General features: G+C 37.0%; 2 protein-coding genes across 5 annotated transcripts; both read left to right on the plus strand.

Annotated features, from left to right (window-relative positions):
• The first annotated feature begins 3259 nt into the window (after positions 1-3259).
• ppp1r27a (protein phosphatase 1, regulatory subunit 27a) lies at positions 3260-5659 on the plus strand. Of its 2 annotated transcripts, XR_001815473.3 has the most exons (4): positions 3260-4052; positions 4287-4437; positions 4627-4830; positions 5140-5659. XR_001815473.3 is itself a non-coding variant. In XM_017493232.3 (3 exons), the coding sequence occupies exons 1-3, from the start codon at positions 3638-3640 to the stop codon at positions 4745-4747; spliced, it is 687 nt and encodes a 228-aa protein (XP_017348721.1). In that variant the 5' UTR covers positions 3260-3637; the 3' UTR covers positions 4748-5659. The 2 variants fall into 2 exon arrangements, 1 of the variants encoding a protein (XP_017348721.1); XM_017493232.3 differs by having other exon boundaries at positions 4627-5659.
• Positions 5660-8309: 2650 nt separating this feature from the next.
• mcrip1 (MAPK regulated corepressor interacting protein 1) lies at positions 8310-15838 on the plus strand. 3 transcript variants are annotated; one of them, XM_053674272.1, is made up of 6 exons: positions 8310-8456; positions 10728-10800; positions 12059-12086; positions 13954-14069; positions 14413-14508; positions 15113-15838. In XM_053674272.1, the coding sequence occupies exons 4-6, from the start codon at positions 13970-13972 to the stop codon at positions 15175-15177; spliced, it is 261 nt and encodes an 86-aa protein (XP_053530247.1). In that variant the 5' UTR covers positions 8310-8456; positions 10728-10800; positions 12059-12086; positions 13954-13969; the 3' UTR covers positions 15178-15838. The 3 variants fall into 3 exon arrangements, with proteins under 3 accessions (XP_053530247.1, XP_053530246.1, XP_017348735.1); XM_053674271.1 differs by lacking the exon at positions 12059-12086 and adding an exon at positions 13689-13768; XM_017493246.2 differs by lacking the exon at positions 12059-12086.
• The last annotated feature ends 726 nt before the right edge of the window (positions 15839-16564 follow it).

Here is a 16564-nt window from a genome sequence, read left to right on the forward strand (position 1 = left end):
CGTTCTTCTGAGAATTTTGTGCCTGGATCATATTCTGCAAATGCAGATCTGGCATTAAATGGACCTAGTGCATTTGGCTGTAGAGTAATTTTACCCCCTCACAAAACTCCATTCCACTTTTGACTCTCCATTTCTCCATCCCTGTAAAGACTCATTCACGCTTGCTAAGCTATACGCAACAGCCACTGCCCCAGTTGGTAAGCAAGCAGTGCCCAGACCTACCTACTGAATGTCAGTTTGCTCTGGCATTTAAAGGATCTAGTAACTTTGGCCAAGTGTTGGTAATTCTACCCTTATTCAACAATCTTTTAACAATGCTTCCTTTCCAGTGTACTTCAATATAAGTTTATGAGCAATCCCTCGTTTAGACAAAAATAAGAGCCTTCAGAGACATTGGCTCGTGTGGGATCATAGATAAGCCTTTCTGGCTGCAAGTAGAAATGCCTTCAGCATTGACTCTACTGGTGTCTTTGAGCCTTGATTTGGAGGTCATCCCTCAGCCAGACCCCAAGCACCTACTACAGTTCTTACCTGACTACACAGTTCAGGATTTAAACACATAATGAATAGGACTGAGCATGCATCACAGAACATTAAAGTGTAACATACAGAACAGGGGGTGTCAATTTGCGGACTCAGCAAAGTATTTTGCTGTACCAGAGCCCATCAATGCATGGGAGGGAAAAGTTCAGCAGTTCTAGCTTTCTAAAGGTGAATCAGCTTGGCTCCTGTAAAAAGGCATATTCAATTTCATGCAGTTATGTAAATTATTTAGCTGAAGGCAGCTCATTGGACCAAAGACTACCTACAAAGAGCACCAAAGAGGGAAGGGAAGGGAAGATTTACCCTTTCTGATCTGATTAGTGAAATGACTAGTTAAAAGGTTGATGAAAACAGAATGTATAAAGAAAAATTTTGAGTGGGATTAAAAAACAATCAAGCTTACACTTCTCTTTTCCGAGTTGTGAAATGGTTAACATGAACTGCCATTGTGAAACGATATAACCTTTGTTACACCTTTGTAAGCAAGGAAGTTTATGGAATTAAACCATCACAAATTTTAGTTGAACACCCTGATATAGGACTTTGTTTTCTGGTCAGTTGCTTAAGGTCAGACCTTAATTCTTTTAAGCAAGCAGAGAGTACCACTTAAATTGTGTGCTGGTGTTAAATTGAGGGGCTTAATATTTCTGATGTGTGGTGGTGTCCCCACCGTTTCAGAGGTCACAACATCCTGGATCATATCAAAGGATGACGCAATCTGCTCAGATAAACAGTCCCTCACAGCCAATCAAACATCTTGTTGCCTGATCAGTAGGTGGAGCTCAGTAACCTTGTATGCGCACTGCCATATAAGTCAGTGTGAAATATAGCAAAGTGTCAAAGAGGCAGCCTACAGTCACAAACTTTCAGTTGCTGCCAAATCAGTTTGTCTAGACAAATCTAGACGCTCTATCAAGCATCGCTACACGCCTGACTATAACAGTAAGTTGTCTCCAGGGGGTTTTAACCAAGGATAACTTCAGTTACTAACTCGTTTCTGCCACATGAGAAGTTATTTTTAAAAAGAATTCTTGTTTATTTTTTTTTTCCATTTAGAAAAGTGGGAAAGCAGAAAGTAGGAAAATTGAATACTACGTGACTAGAAGTACAGGAAAATAAAACTAGTAGGCATAAAAAAATCATCACAGTGGATATTAGTTATGCAATCTACTGCCTGCGGGCTCACATGTGCCTTGAGGAAGAGACCAACATATTAGTGTACGTCCTTCCTATTTCCTTTGGCTAGGTATCACCTCCTTTTGAAAGGCTAAGAGCCAAGCCCAAGACCGTTCAAAATCCAGACTGAACCAGCTCTGCTACACACCAAAGACTCTGTCTTCCTGTAGGAGTACTGCAGTCTATATCGGGCTGGACTTCAGAGTGGGGTCAAAGTACGGCATTACATGAGAAGGAGAACCTTCTCTTTTCACTCAGGTTTTGAGCTTGAATAGACATATATGTATACATTAATATGTTCTGCCTGCATTTATCTGCCTGAAAGCAAAGAACAGTGGATATGAATAGTTGACAGTGAGGAATAGTTGATATGAACTTTGTTTTATATTTGGGACATGATCTCTAATCAAGAAAATATGTCAGGAAATAAGATAAAGTAATTTCACTGAACCTGAAGCCTTTTACTTTTCACTTACATGCCCCTAGCTGAATAACTGAGCCAGCTCACACACATAAAAATTAGATCACTCCAGACCGACACACAAATAGCACCAGTGACCACTATGCAGACAAATTGAAATCTAAAAAACATATTTGTCATGCCACACCATGTGACTATCAAGATACTGTACCATACTGAGGAAATGGTTAAATTTAGCAAGTTTGATTTACATGTTATCTCTGATGCCACATTCAGCAGCAGTTGTGTGGAGGAGGTGAACATACTGGAGTGTTGAAACTTGCTTTTTCGAAAGGGCTAATGTAGTGTTGTCTTGGTGGGGGTTCTTTTCTGCAGCCTTCAACAAGATCTAGATTACTTATTTAAAAGTTTTCACTGTAAATAAACAGTTCCATTTTGTTCTAAATGTAGACACTGTCTTACAAAAACCTACAAAGCCCCATCCACTATCATTAAAGTATTGCCTATGTATGTGTATGCACTTTGCATGTCAAGACATGCAAATTAATTCAGATACATGGGAAATTAGTTGATATGGAGATTCATTTGCATTAATTCCACTAGAGCAATATCAGCATAATGTGATGCAGTATTTTTGTCTGCTTGAGATAAATAAGGGGTTTAGGGCAAGCTTCACTCACCCTTCTGAGACCATATACTGAATGCTATGCCCTAATTCCAAAACATGTGACATTACCTAACTGCTGTTGACCAGCACGAAGCGGCATGATTAATGGGACTTTCAAATGATCTTCAAAGATCATGGCCCCTGCAGACACTAAGGAAGCATTTGCCTGCCGTAAAACTTTTATTTCCTTCACATGCAGCATACGGTCAACAAGAAAAGTTGAACCGAGATTTTTAAAAATACTACTGGCAAATATAGGCTTAGGTCCATCATGTCAAACTGCATGTATTGGGTGAATTTTTGAAATTGCTTTATGGGGAGCAGAGTCAAAGGTTGTTGCACATGTGACGGCATTCTAGGATTGGCTATGGTGTGGCCACTCACAACTGTCATGAAGTCACTTGATACAAGGAACGACATCCCCAAAATAACTTGACAAAAGCTATAAAGGACTCTACCTTAGCCTCTACAGCCAGAGGAGAACCTAAAATGAGAAAGCACAAGACACAAGCATAAGTATACTAAGGAGGAAAGAGAAAGTTAAGTGACTTTTGGACATTTGGGAAATAAAGCATTTGAGAAGCATTATCAAGAAGTTTATAGTGTTGGAAGTCTACTAAAAAGGGTAACAAAGGAGGATACGGTATTTAAGAAGGACTGGAAAGTATTTCTGCTACTGTGCTGGAAGTTCACTGAAGAGAGTAACACTGAAAGGAGGCTTTTGATACTGAGGATCTTGCCAGTATTTTGGGGGTTTTTTTCTGCATTTCTCCTGCACCTCCTCCAAAGCTCGGAGCAGCGGGGGAGGCCAAAGTGTAGTTATTGCAGTAATGAAGTACAGCTGCCAGAACCTTGTGTCTCAGTACACACGTCAGAGCACATACACCCCAACACACTACACCCCTAGCCATTACACTCCGAAGCAGTATTCCACAAGCTCCTACTCCACGACTCACTACAGCTCAGCAAAGTACACGCCAACCTACTACACACCACCTGCTTACACCCCGGCTTACAAAAGTACTTCTTCCTCCTACACGTCTGTCTACAGCAAGCCCTCAGGACATGTCGGCAAACATGGTACACCTGTACAGCAGATTCCCGTTGCAACGAGCAAGCCTAATCGGACTGTCCGCTTCACCAATGATGTCATCTTCCAGGACTATGTCCGGCATGGAGATCTGGAAAAGATTGGCCGCTTTATGAGAGCGAGGAAAGTGCGAGTCGATACAATCTTCCATTCTGGTAAGCAAGCTTTGCATTATTATTATTATTATTATTATTATTATTATTATTATTATTATTTGCCAGTATCGATTAGTTCTAAATCAATGGACAAAATCAAACTTGAGAAGAGTGAACTTGTCTATTCGAGTTCATTTTGTACTGTCCTGATGGAATGTGAACAAGAAACATCTGTGAGTGAAAAGGTGTGAGCCAAGCCATTTATCTTCCCATCTCTCTCTTCCTTCCTAACAGGCATGGCAGCTCTCCATGAGGCTGTTCTCTCAGGGAACTTGGAGTGTGTGAAGCTTCTGATAAAATATGGAGCTGATGTTCATCAAAGAGATGAGGATGGCTGGACACCTCTGCACATGGCCTGCAGCGATGGCTACCCTGAGATTGCACGGTATGTTCAAGTGTACAGATAAATGTGTTAAAGTAGCATAATGTAACACAATAATAGTAGCAGATGTTAAAGGAATTTCAGAATGAAAATATTATAATCATATAAATATGATCTGATGTCGGTAAATATCTCAATGTTATTTTAATCAGAAAAATACACCTTAGTTGAGTACTCTACTCTTCTCCACAGGTATCTACTTTCTCTAGGTGCTAGTACAGAAGCTGAGAATGCAAATGGGGAGAAGCCAGCAGATCTTATTGACACCAATTGCAAAGAGCTGGTCAAACTGTTTGAAATGGGCTGTGTCTAAAGGAAAGCATAAGGAACCCGAAAAAACAGCAAGGAAACAGTTCCTCTGGACTCAATTCTGTCTAAGGGGATGGAGCTCTAAAAGTAATTTCTGGTTATTGTTTTTGGTTATTGTTATTGGAACAAGGACATTCAGATATTTTCTTTTGTGATACTTTCTCATTTTTTTGGTGTAAGGCAATATAAGAATATACTGTAATTGTTTGCCGCTTTCCTTATATATATATATATATATATATATATATATATATATATATATATATATATATATATATATATATATAAGGATATATACATATATATATACATATATATACTGCATACTTCTTTGTACTGCCATATATCTGCACGTCAAAACCTTGGTCCTACTAATCCCCCTTCCCTACCATGCAGTTGCTGCACACATACTATCACCTCTAAATGTCTGAATACAGTGCGACCTTCTCTGGAGCTCGGATTACACTGCACCCTGAAGGCCAACCCAGCAGTAGCATTTCATCAATCCAAGTATGTCATCCAGTCCATGCTGTAAATTTAGAGCAGGACAACTCTCATATAAAGTCACACAAGGAATTGCTGTTATGTTCACAGATCTGTGCATAATACCTCAAATGTAGCTAAGAACACAATTCTTTCAGTGCTTTAAAGTTCTTAACCTGGGTTAATGTATATTTACTGGCCTATGTTTGACCTGTACACTGTTTAGGACAGATCTCTTGTCTGCAGGGCAGCTAGAGACAACACTGAAAACATTTTAATGAAGGAATTTGTATATTAGCAAAACACTATACTTTCTGTACTGCTAAAAGAGAGTGCACTATTTCTACAAACTTGTGGAATTTCTCTTGAAAAGTCTTATGTTTTTCTCCTTTTTTTACTGTTTTCATAAATAAATGTGCTCCTTATTACTTAATTGTGATTTTCTTTGGTTTATGGAAACAAATATCTTCAATGGTTGTAGTAAGAGGATTTAGAACTTTAGTGTACATACAGTATACTATACATATGTTATGGACCTCATTTAGCAAACTTTTACTAAACTTGAGTGTAAAGGTTTTATCAGTAAACTAAAAATTCCCACCAAACATTTTAGTAATGCTGATTTTTGTTTATACTCACATTGATTATGTTGATAAATGCCCATGACCTACAAAATGCAAAGCACATTCATGCTAGAGCTGATTTGCATTTAGTGACACTCACAAATCTCGATAAACGGCAAAGCTCACAGAGAGCAGAAAGCGACATGAAAATGGAGAAAAAAGAAATCTAGATGTATCCAGTGATCATGGACGCTGAACACATCACAAACTGATATGTTTAGTTGTTTTTTAGTTGTCACGACAGCAATTGTCAGCCAAAAGTCATGCAAGAGCAATGATGTGCTCTTCAGCCTTTCTTGCACCAGTACACTCTGTATACCCTCAGTACTGTTTTGGAGGTGGGGGGGAAAGAAAAAAACAGGAGGACATGTGTCATAAGGAAATCTGAAGTATTCAAGAAGAAGCCTGATGATGGCGGCAGCACACTAGGGATTATGGCTCATTGTAGGTTGAGACATACTAGATTGATCACTTATCTCTCTTTGAAATGTGCCGGTAACAATAAATCTAAACACCTGGACAAAACCTGCACATGTGCAGGAAAGGCACAAGATGGATTTGTTAGTCAAATTAGTGCTGGCTCAGAAGTGCTGCACAGCTTTAAAAGAAGATGTTGTGGCAAACAGATTCAACTTATAAACCAGCTTTCATCCTCACTTTCCCTCCCAAACACAGCATACACCAAATATTCCAGTAGCCTAATGCCAGCTGAGCCATCACAGCATGCTGGCTGCAGTGTGTCTGGCACAGACCAACACATCCTCCTTTAATACAGCAGCATTTGTTTTGTCTTAATTGAATGACCAGTCTTGGTCTATTTTTGATTGTTGCCTTGCTTTCCTTAATTATTTCTTTTGTGATATTTAATATTTATCTAATTAAAGCCTTTAATATAAAACGACTTTAATATAAAACGACAATTCTTTATTATGTGTTTTCTTTATGTATATTCTTTATTATATATTATGTGTGCAATTGGAATAACTAAGCTATTTAACCTTGACCAGTATGAATAAGTATATAAAATGGCAGCATCTTGTCACCAATTATATAGTTTGTATATTCCTGCATGCCAATTATACAATTTGCCTATCAATGGACAGTCACATTAGTTATGTTCAGGAGCTCCCATACCGATACAAACATTTAAATTAATTAACAGGATTTTTGTGAATACCACATGTCTTGTGTAAATGCTCCTACAAATGATTTCCTAATACATTTGTAAGTGTCCAGCTTGATATGAGATAAATGAGGGTGGGTGTGCAAATTATTGTGTGTGTGGGCTACTGGATATCAACTGCCCTAAAAGAAATACCATTTATAATCATATTATATACTTAAGCATATATCATCTTGAATCATCCGAGATTAAAATGCATAATCTATGTAATGTTTCCTCTATTCCATAGTTTGTATTACAAGCAGGGCTGTGCAAAAACTGCACAGCACATTGGGTTTTAATACGCTGTACAAAATATTCCAATGTAAATGTTCCACAACAAAGGACAATGCACTTAAAATTAAAAATATTTTGTAATAAGATATAGCGTTCTGAATTTTTGTGAATGGGAGGACATTTAGTCTTTGACAGTAAAAATGTCCCACAGTTTTTATGTGGGATTCTACAGGATCCAGGTATGTGGTGACAGCAGCAGCTGCAGCAGCAGCAGCAGCAGCCCTCTAGTCTACAACACCACCTAAAGGACATATCCTGTCCTGTCTATGATTCAGCCCTGAATCAGTATTATCAGATGCAGATAAACTGAGGGTTCTGAACTCTATTTCTGGCAACCACTGCCTTAGTATTTGTATACTTGTACCAACTCTATTTGCTACCATTTCCCCCTCATTAAGTGTTGATAATTAGCTGACAGCATGTGTATTATAGAGAGGAAAAATGTTTAACCCCATCATTCTCAAAGTGGGGTCTGGGAATGCCCAAGGGCTCCATGGAGCATAGCCAGAGAGTCTGTGATTGTGTTATAGTCTAGTTAAAGTTATCAGAAATAATGTCAACCAGAGTACCAAAAAAAAAAAAAAAAAAAAAAAAAAAAAAAAACTCTAGGGCAGTCATATTCAAAGCTTTCCCCCATGAGCACTACTTTGACTTGTTTTCCAATTTGAATAATGATCCTTATATTTGAATAGATTATGTTCCTAAAATAAATCAGTTCTTATGGGATCTATGAAACGTATTTTATAGCTAAAAGGGCTACAGAAATATTTGAAAACTCCTGATTTAGAGTATAGCTGAATTTATTCAAAACTGGATGCTAGTCATCTTTATGAAGTGCATTACATAGTTATATCTGGAATTAATCGCATTCAAAAGTATGCTTTAATTCATTTCAACGTGTTGATCTAATTTTGGATTAGACTTGTACTTTTTAAATGTTGTTTGCTTTGACTTGTTTGCTGCTTGTGAATTCCTTCTGATTGTCTGACATTTTGAAGAGAGTAGTGTTTCCGCCGGAGCTCTGTACCGCGCATGCGCCACCTTTTGTTTTGCCGACCCGGAGCTGCTTGGACTTGTTAGCAGCACTGCGGCTGACGATAGCCTGTGTTTCTCTTATCCAAAAAAAGTGAAAAGGAAGGAGCATACAGGTTTGTTGAAGCTTTCTCTAACTGCACTCATCCACTGAGATGTCTTCACTCTTTTTTCGAGATGTATGTGCTGTTTGTGTGAGATGCTCGATAGCCAGTTAGCGTCGAGAGGAAATGAGTGTTGCTTATTAAATGCAATTTTATAACTCAGGTTTATGCAGGAGGGAGATTCACGTATTAGCTAGAAACGCTAAAATAATCTTCCATTAGGTTTTATACATAACGTTTATGACGTTGAAGTCATATTGAGATGTTAAATATTTTAAATGTTAAACACTTGAAATCATTTGCTTTAGCTGCACAGAAGGAATTAGCTCGTTAGCTACAATCAATAAACACACCGTATTGCGTATATAATGCATTTCCTTTAAATATGTCTTGGGATATTTCTGGATAAAATGTCACTATTACATAAAATACCACTATTATTATTGTTGTTGTTGTTTTCGGTTTCACTGGTTAAGGGAAATTCCACTTGCATATCAACCCTTACTCAACATGTGTACGCTGACGTCATCATGAAATCCAAATTATAACGTGTCTTGTAATTTCTCCTCATTATTTATATTTATTAGCACATGATAATTATGTAAATTCACTCAAACATGAACAAGTCTGGGTCTCGAAGATAAAGGGAATGAGGGGGGTTCTGTAGAGGTTTCTTGAATGGTCAGATTATTATAATATGTTATTGTTTCCATAGTAAATCATCCACAGGGACTTGCATGAAGTACGAGCAATAAGCCAATTTAAAAGTGTCTTGTTATTTAACATAGAAAAACGATTGAAACTTCTGTACAGCAGTAGTCTTGCGTCTCAGTGCTTTGTAACAGTCAGTATGTTTTATGCCACTGGACAGACTTTTGTTTCCTCTGTAACATGATGAGCTGTGTTTGGAAACTGTGTCTGCTATAGTGTAACTGATGACCTGTTATAGATGTTCTGTAACATTAAATATAACTATAAATGGTTAGAAAGAATGGTATGTCATTCATTACTAAATCAAAAGTTGTAAGGCCTAATCTTTGGCAAATTGTTGTGATAGAAGAGGAATTAAACACTTCAGGATGTATTGTTATAGGAAAATAATCCACTTTGTAGTAGCAATGGCCGTCCGCTTGTCATAACACCTTGTTTATATTCCTATAACAGCACACTCGATCAAGTTTTATTTCTTAGTTAGCTTCCTAAACTGGTTCTAGCTGGAACTCTTTCTAATCAGGAAACACTTCGTCCCCCGGAGGGTCAATCAGCGGACACTAATGGTTTTATTTTGTGCACTTATGAGAATATATGCACAAAGTAGTTTGGGAAAAGAAAAAAAAAAGCGATATCCCCATGTGAGGGACAATGGGGTCTCGAGGATAAGGAAAGAGTATTTCTGTTTTTTATGACATATGTAGAATTTGCAACAAAACCATCATATTTGTAATACTCAATTGTCCACGTAAACTTCAGTTTTTTAAGCCTAGCTCACACTGCATTGACAGATGCCGACCAACACCAACTGACAAGTTTGTCTGGTTTACTCAGATCAGTGTGTTAACCCTGTCGCCGTCTATTGGTGTTGATTGGTGTTTGTTTTCGCCGATTGAACATGTTTGTTGGTCGTGGAATGTTTCAGCAGTGTGGTATGACTTTACAACTAACTCTGAAGTAATCTGACCTGGGCACGAACCGTTTGCATAGAAACGAAAGCCTGTGCACTGTTAGGGGTAAAATGGCTGATTTCTGGATGAAACAGAAAGAAGAGGATCAATTATGTATAGATGTGTCATTTAAATAAAATTGTTTTTGACCCCTGGTGAGGATTGTGTACTCTTGTGTTTTGGTTTTAATCGGGATCATCCGCTAACCGTATGTCATTTTTCATATTCTGTTTCATGAAGTAAAGAAGCGAAATCGCAACAATTATTTATAACTTCGATTTGCATAAAAATATTGTTTATAACGTATGATCTAATACCGGGTCTTAGCTTACTACATAGCCTACTTTTAAGATGTCTTTTGGAGTTGTCAACCGCATGGGGGCAAACCAAGCACAATTTTTAAAGCTCCACACATACTCTGACTGCAGTTCTCTCGCATTGCAATGACCAAGGTTTCACCCACAACCTCTTTTGTTTCACCCTTCGTCTTTTCACGCAAAGACACCAGTGATAGTAACATTTTGATTGTGGTAAAAGTATCATCATAATCTGCATTTTAACCTTCCTTTGTGCTTTCTCTACTCTTCCTCATTAGTATAATTTATATTGTGTCTGTTCCTAGGTATTGAGCTCCTCAAAGGACCACAGAGGACCGAGAAGGGGAGACATAAGCCTATTTATTACACAATGACCAGGTGAAGATTTAATGATGATTTTTTAATTCTTACTGTCTGTTTAATTGGATGTTAGCTCAGTGCTACACACTGTTAATTTATTCAGAATTCAGATTTTTTTTGCTTTCCAAAGCAGAATAGTTCACACACCGAGCTAGCTGTTTAGTACAAGCCCTGGTAAAAATCATGGAATCACCACACTTAAAGGATGTTCACCCAGATTTTTTTTACTTTGTAGCAAATAAACAAATGACGGCTATGGCTCGAAACAATTTTTGTTTAATAGCTGAACATTCTGGCTTCATGAAACATACCTCAAACAAATTAAATTAAATCGTTTTATTTAATGGCATATTTTTTTCCAGATCAAGTAGAGTAAAAAATAGCAATTTTTAGTTTTTCAAATTGCTACTTAACGAAAACATAAGTCAAAGTAAAATATATCTGAACCTTACTATAAAAATAAACAGTACTTACTGTACCATGAGAATGTACTGTACTTTTTTTATGAAATAAATAAATATTTTATATATATATATATATATATATATATATATATATATATATATATATATATATATATATAAATGATTATTAAATAATTAAAGTAAATATAGATGTACATCCAAACTGAGACAAAAAGTAACACACCAAATAAGAAATAAAAATAGAGTGTGCTGCAGTATAGTTTGATCACAGTGAGAAAAAAATCCGACCATGAATGTGCCCAACAGCAGGACATAAACCAGATATGCCTCATCTTTTGGGCAGCATTTTTTAAGACTGGCCTGCAAGTCATAAACTGCACCAAAGTACAGCTGATGTGTTGCAGAAATACAATGTGTATATCTAGACCAAATAACAATATGCACAAGTTGTTTTAAACTGGTAATTATTGTTATTTAATAATATATTTCATATAGCTCTGTGTTCTCTGTGCTCAATTATTTTCCATATTTTCTACATGTACAGTACTGTGCAAAGGTTTCTTTGCACATGTAAAGAAATGCTGTAGAGCAAAAATGCCTTCAAAAATAATGAAATTAAATGTTTATACATTAATAAAAAATACTATAAAGTACAGTAAACAGTAATAAAGCAATCAAACTCAGTATTTGGTTTGTCCCCCTTTGCTTAAAAAATAAATAAATAGTAGTCTCCGGTACAATTAATGCAGCTTTACAAGGAAAAGAGCTGTAAGTGTTATTGAGCATCTTGCAGAACCAACATCAGTTCTTCTGGAGAATTTGACTCTCGCACTTGCTTCTTATTTTTGCAGCAAAACCCAGCAGCTTTCATTGTGTTGTGTAAGTGGTCTCTTATGTAATATGCTGCTTTCTTTACTGACATACAAACGTTTTTCTGTAACATTTCATTTTGTGCTGGAAATCTAATGTTTTGAAATCTAAAATGTTTTTTTTTCTGACTCAATAAAAAAAAAGTCATAAAATAAAAATCTGTAATAAAGTTTGTACTAAAGTAAATAGGGTGCCTAAGACTTTTGCACAGTACTGTATTTTTGTTTTGCTGACCAATGAATAAAAAGATATACAAGTATGCTTCCTTCCCACACATCCATCAGGCACTGTTTTAATTTTTCCATTTATGATGGCAAAGATGCCAAAGTGCATGCAACACCAGTCCCATTCACAAGGCATCACGTTTTCTCGTGATAAAATGACGTGGTGAAAAAATTGTCGAGATCATGAGAAAACAAGAAAGAAAAAATAATAATAATAATGCATGATTAGGGCTTCCGTACTGCAGGGCAGCAATAACAACAAAGCCAGGCCACAAACTTGGGTAGAAATAATATAAATTTGTGGCTTTTTTGACATATTTGAACAAGCAAACATTTGATCCTTTTTGAAACACTGCCTACTAATAAAGGTGTTACCGTCTATCAAATTACACATAAAATTGACATTTTTAGTAATTTTCACAATTTAAATGAACAAAATAACAGATCAGTCACATGGAAAAAATAAGTACACCCCTACGTTTATCACACCTTCAAATCCATAAAATTAGAATCAGGTGTACAAGATTTAGTGCCAGTGATTAGAACCTAGATGTAGTGTAGCTAGAACCTGTCTTATTTATAAAGATAATAAGTCTTTATTAATCACATATACATTACAACACAGTGAAATTCGAATCAAAGATGGAGTTGTTTGTCCACAATAACAGCAGACATGTTTGGTGCAGACCAAAGACAGCTTTTCAGGAGAAGCACCTCATACCATCTGTGAAGCACGGTGGTGGAAATGTTATGGTTTGGGGTTGCTTTGCTGCCTCAGGAACTGGACAGCTTGCATTCATTGATTCAACTATGAATTCTGCATCATATCAAAGATTGCTTAAGATCATGTGAGGTCATCTGTCCAAAAGTTGGATATTGCACAGGATAATGATCCTAAGCACACTCGCAAATCCAAGAAGGAATGGCTCAAAATAAGAAATGGGGGGTTATGGAATTGCCTAGTCAAAGCCTGGATTTGAATCCCATTGAAATGTTATGGGGATTTGAAACGGGAAGTATATGCAAGAAAACCCTCAAACATCTGGCAACTGAAAGAATATTGCATGGAAGAGTGGTCAAAAGTTCCAGCAAGCCTGGTGAATAATTATGCAAAAGGCCTACAAGAAGTTATTTCTGATAAAGGGGGCAATACTAGCTACTGAGGCCAAGGGTGTCCTTACTTTTTCCACAGAAGAATATCACATCTATTGATATTTCTGTTGAATAAATGATTGAATAAGCTCATTTTCCATGAGGTTTTGTTCAAGCATATGAACTTCATTAATAGGCACAGTTTTCATCGATGATCAAATGTTTGCTTGTGCAAATATGTCAAAAAAGCCAACAATTTCCATTTGGGTGTACTTATTTTTTCACATGACTGTAGATGATGAAGCGAACAGATTGATTGGCTAGTTTGCAAGAAGGAAGGAAAAATCACCAATACACAAAGGAGACAGATTTGAGGTATAGCAGATTTTTGAGCTGCTTATCAAATCCTCTTCTGGGTAATTGTCTTGAATAATTTGGAAATATGCATGATTTAGTGTTTCATGGGATTTCCTATTTCATAATGTTTTTGAGGAAATTAAACTGGTCTCTGAGAAAAGGGACTCTAAATAATAATACCACCGACTGTTTATTTCCTCCAGCTCCTCTACTCCCAGAATGCATACATACAAAAGGACCTCTAGTCCTCGGTCTCCAACTAATACCGGGGAGCTCTACACCCCAGCACATGAAGAAAACGTGCGCTTTATCCATGACAGTAAGTCTCGTTTCTATGCATACTCTTAATCTCCATTTTATGCTTTTTTTTCTTCTTCTTCTTCCATTTTCACGTGCATTTACATTAGTATCTCCGGAAATAAATATTTGTAATTGTGAAAACTAGTGTCACATTACAACTTTTATAAGATTAGCAGTAGTAGGTTAAGGCCAGTAACCAGGTTTGCAGTATAATGTTGAATGCATTTTTGTCACTTCAAATGAGTGACAAAGCAGATGCAGTCCAGATGCATAGACTTGCTGCTACTACTAAATGTTCTAAAATGGAGCTTAATAACTGAAAACCTTCATAGATGTTCATGTTTCTTATGCTCTCCTTCCAGCATGGCTGTGTGTTCTAAGAGATGTTAAATCACCGCATAACAGTGAACGAGGACCACAAGAATATGTGGAGAAAAACCCAAACCCAAACTTGCTTTGTGAGTTTTCAAAGAGCTGCCTATTTACATGCACTTTTTTACTTTATAGTTATTACTCAGTAGTTGTTGTTGTACATTATTGCACTGTTTTTTTTAATCATATTAAATACACAAAATATACAGTCTACAATGCTATAACTAAAGAAAAAATAACATTAATTGTCGCCTAATATTGAGTATGAGAATGATGAGAACGACTTATCAATAATTGTACCTGTACTGTAATAAAAATATTTATACAATCATTCCTTAGCTAGCCAGCATTAATGTTTGCTAGTAAGAGTATGCCTCCTTGGTTATTACAAATGGTTGGCAATGACAAACTAGGATTAATCTTGTCATTCAGAGTGCGAGTTGCTGTCATCAAACCATCAATATAATGTACTTGCCTAGGCTTACTGATTTGTTCCACTAGGAAGAATGCATGACATCTTTTTTTTTTTTGACATATTGGTAGCTAGTCTTACTAAATTGCACCATCTGCTGTTGGATGTAGGAAATGCATTTATTTCATTCTGTCTGATGGAGCAGGAATAAGAATGAATGACCAGGCAGGTATAACATATCATAACCCCCCTGATGAAGCATGTTTAATTTGTTTCAGCTTTCACCCCGGTGGACCTGAGTGAACTCAGGAGGCCAAGCACACAGGACTGCAAGAAGTCTTAGTGAATTTCCTCTCTCCTCTTGGTCCAGCAGCTTTTTTTTTCTCCCCACTCATTCTCTTTGGGACCTTTTTTTATGCCAGCAACCTTCTGTCGGCCAGATTAGTCCAGAAAGCCTTTTCCTTCGCTGCCTCAATGAACTCTGGTCTGGACAAAATGGCTGATGTATGTTCGAGACCCATCATATCCCTGATTCTCATCCTGAATCTGTGCAATTCTTATTAACAGATTTCAAATTTCAGGGAATTTGTCATCACTTTGTTTTTCTTTTCGTTTTGTATTCTGGATTCTGTTTCACATGCATTGTTTGTTATAAAGATTATAACCCGACAGAAGGAGATGGCAGGAAGAATTTGGCATGTGGGGACTGAGGGAAGGACTTGCACTCTGAAAAACATGACGTGCTGCAGCCTTAAGCATAGGCTCAACTTTCAAAACATGGCACTTTCCGCCGATAGGCTGGTTTTTTGTTTTCTTTTTTAAGTTAGTTTGATAGAATAAAATATTGGAATAGTAAAGGCAGGCCAAATATTTTTTAACAGAGATACCACATTCTTCTTTTTTTTTAAAAGAAAATAAATACTCTCAAAAGAGTGACATTACATTTTTGTGTCTTTTAAGCCTTGAAATTGAAATAAAATTGTCTTTTATGGTATCTCAACCTACAGCTCACAATTGCATTGTTCTCATTTCACCCCCTGCATGTTTACCCTCATTAACTGGTACAGTATTACATAATATACATAAAACATAATTGTATATGACTGCAGGATGCCAAAAACTACTGCCGTTCATACATGCTGGTGCAGGAGAGCTTGAAGTCCAAACATTCATAAAGTTGCAATCAAAATTATTCAACCTCCACTCCAAATCAGGTTTACAGTCAAAATGTACAGACTTTCAGCTGTTTGCAATGAACAAATCAAACAAAAGCAATTGAAATAGTTCAACACAACGAATGCTTCAAGTGGTTTCCCCAAATTCAGCTGAAATTCAGCTGACTGATCTGCTGCAAACGAGCTACATAGCCAGACACCAGCTTCTGGCAGCATTCCTGAGAAATCTTATCCCATTCCTCATGAGCAATGGTCTCCAGTTCAGTAATATTCTTGGGTTTGCGTGCTGCAAGTGCCTTCTTCAAATCCCACCAGAGATTTTCAATGGGGTTCAAGTCAGGTGACTGTGATTGCCCTGTAGAATCTTCTAGGACTTCTTCTGCAACCAAGCTTTGGTGGAATTTGAGGTATGCTTGGGATCATTGTCCTGTTGGAAGGTCCAATGATGCCCAAGCTTCAGGTTCCTCACAGACGATATGATATTTTCTCCTAGGATTTCCTGATACTTCAATGAATCCATCTTTGCCTTCCACACGCTGCATGTTTCCAGTGCCA

Source organism: Ictalurus punctatus, chromosome 2, assembly GCF_001660625.3.
Source record: "Ictalurus punctatus breed USDA103 chromosome 2, Coco_2.0, whole genome shotgun sequence".
Lineage (NCBI taxonomy): Eukaryota > Metazoa > Chordata > Actinopteri > Siluriformes > Ictaluridae > Ictalurus > Ictalurus punctatus.

Coding starts and splice junctions, on each gene's coding strand:
- ppp1r27a (XM_017493232.3), top strand. CDS start 3,638: ATGAAGTACAGCTGCCAGAACCTTGTGTCTCAGTACACACGTCAGAGC. Junction 4,053..4,286: donor CGATACAATCTTCCATTCTG/GTAAGCAAGCTT, acceptor CCTTCCTAACAG/GCATGGCAGCTCTCCATGAG. Junction 4,438..4,626: donor GGCTACCCTGAGATTGCACG/GTATGTTCAAGT, acceptor TCTTCTCCACAG/GTATCTACTTTCTCTAGGTG.
- mcrip1 (XM_017493246.2), top strand. Junction 14,070..14,412: donor CGTGCGCTTTATCCATGACA/GTAAGTCTCGTT, acceptor CTCTCCTTCCAG/CATGGCTGTGTGTTCTAAGA. Junction 14,509..15,112: donor CCCAAACCCAAACTTGCTTT/GTGAGTTTTCAA, acceptor AATTTGTTTCAG/CTTTCACCCCGGTGGACCTG.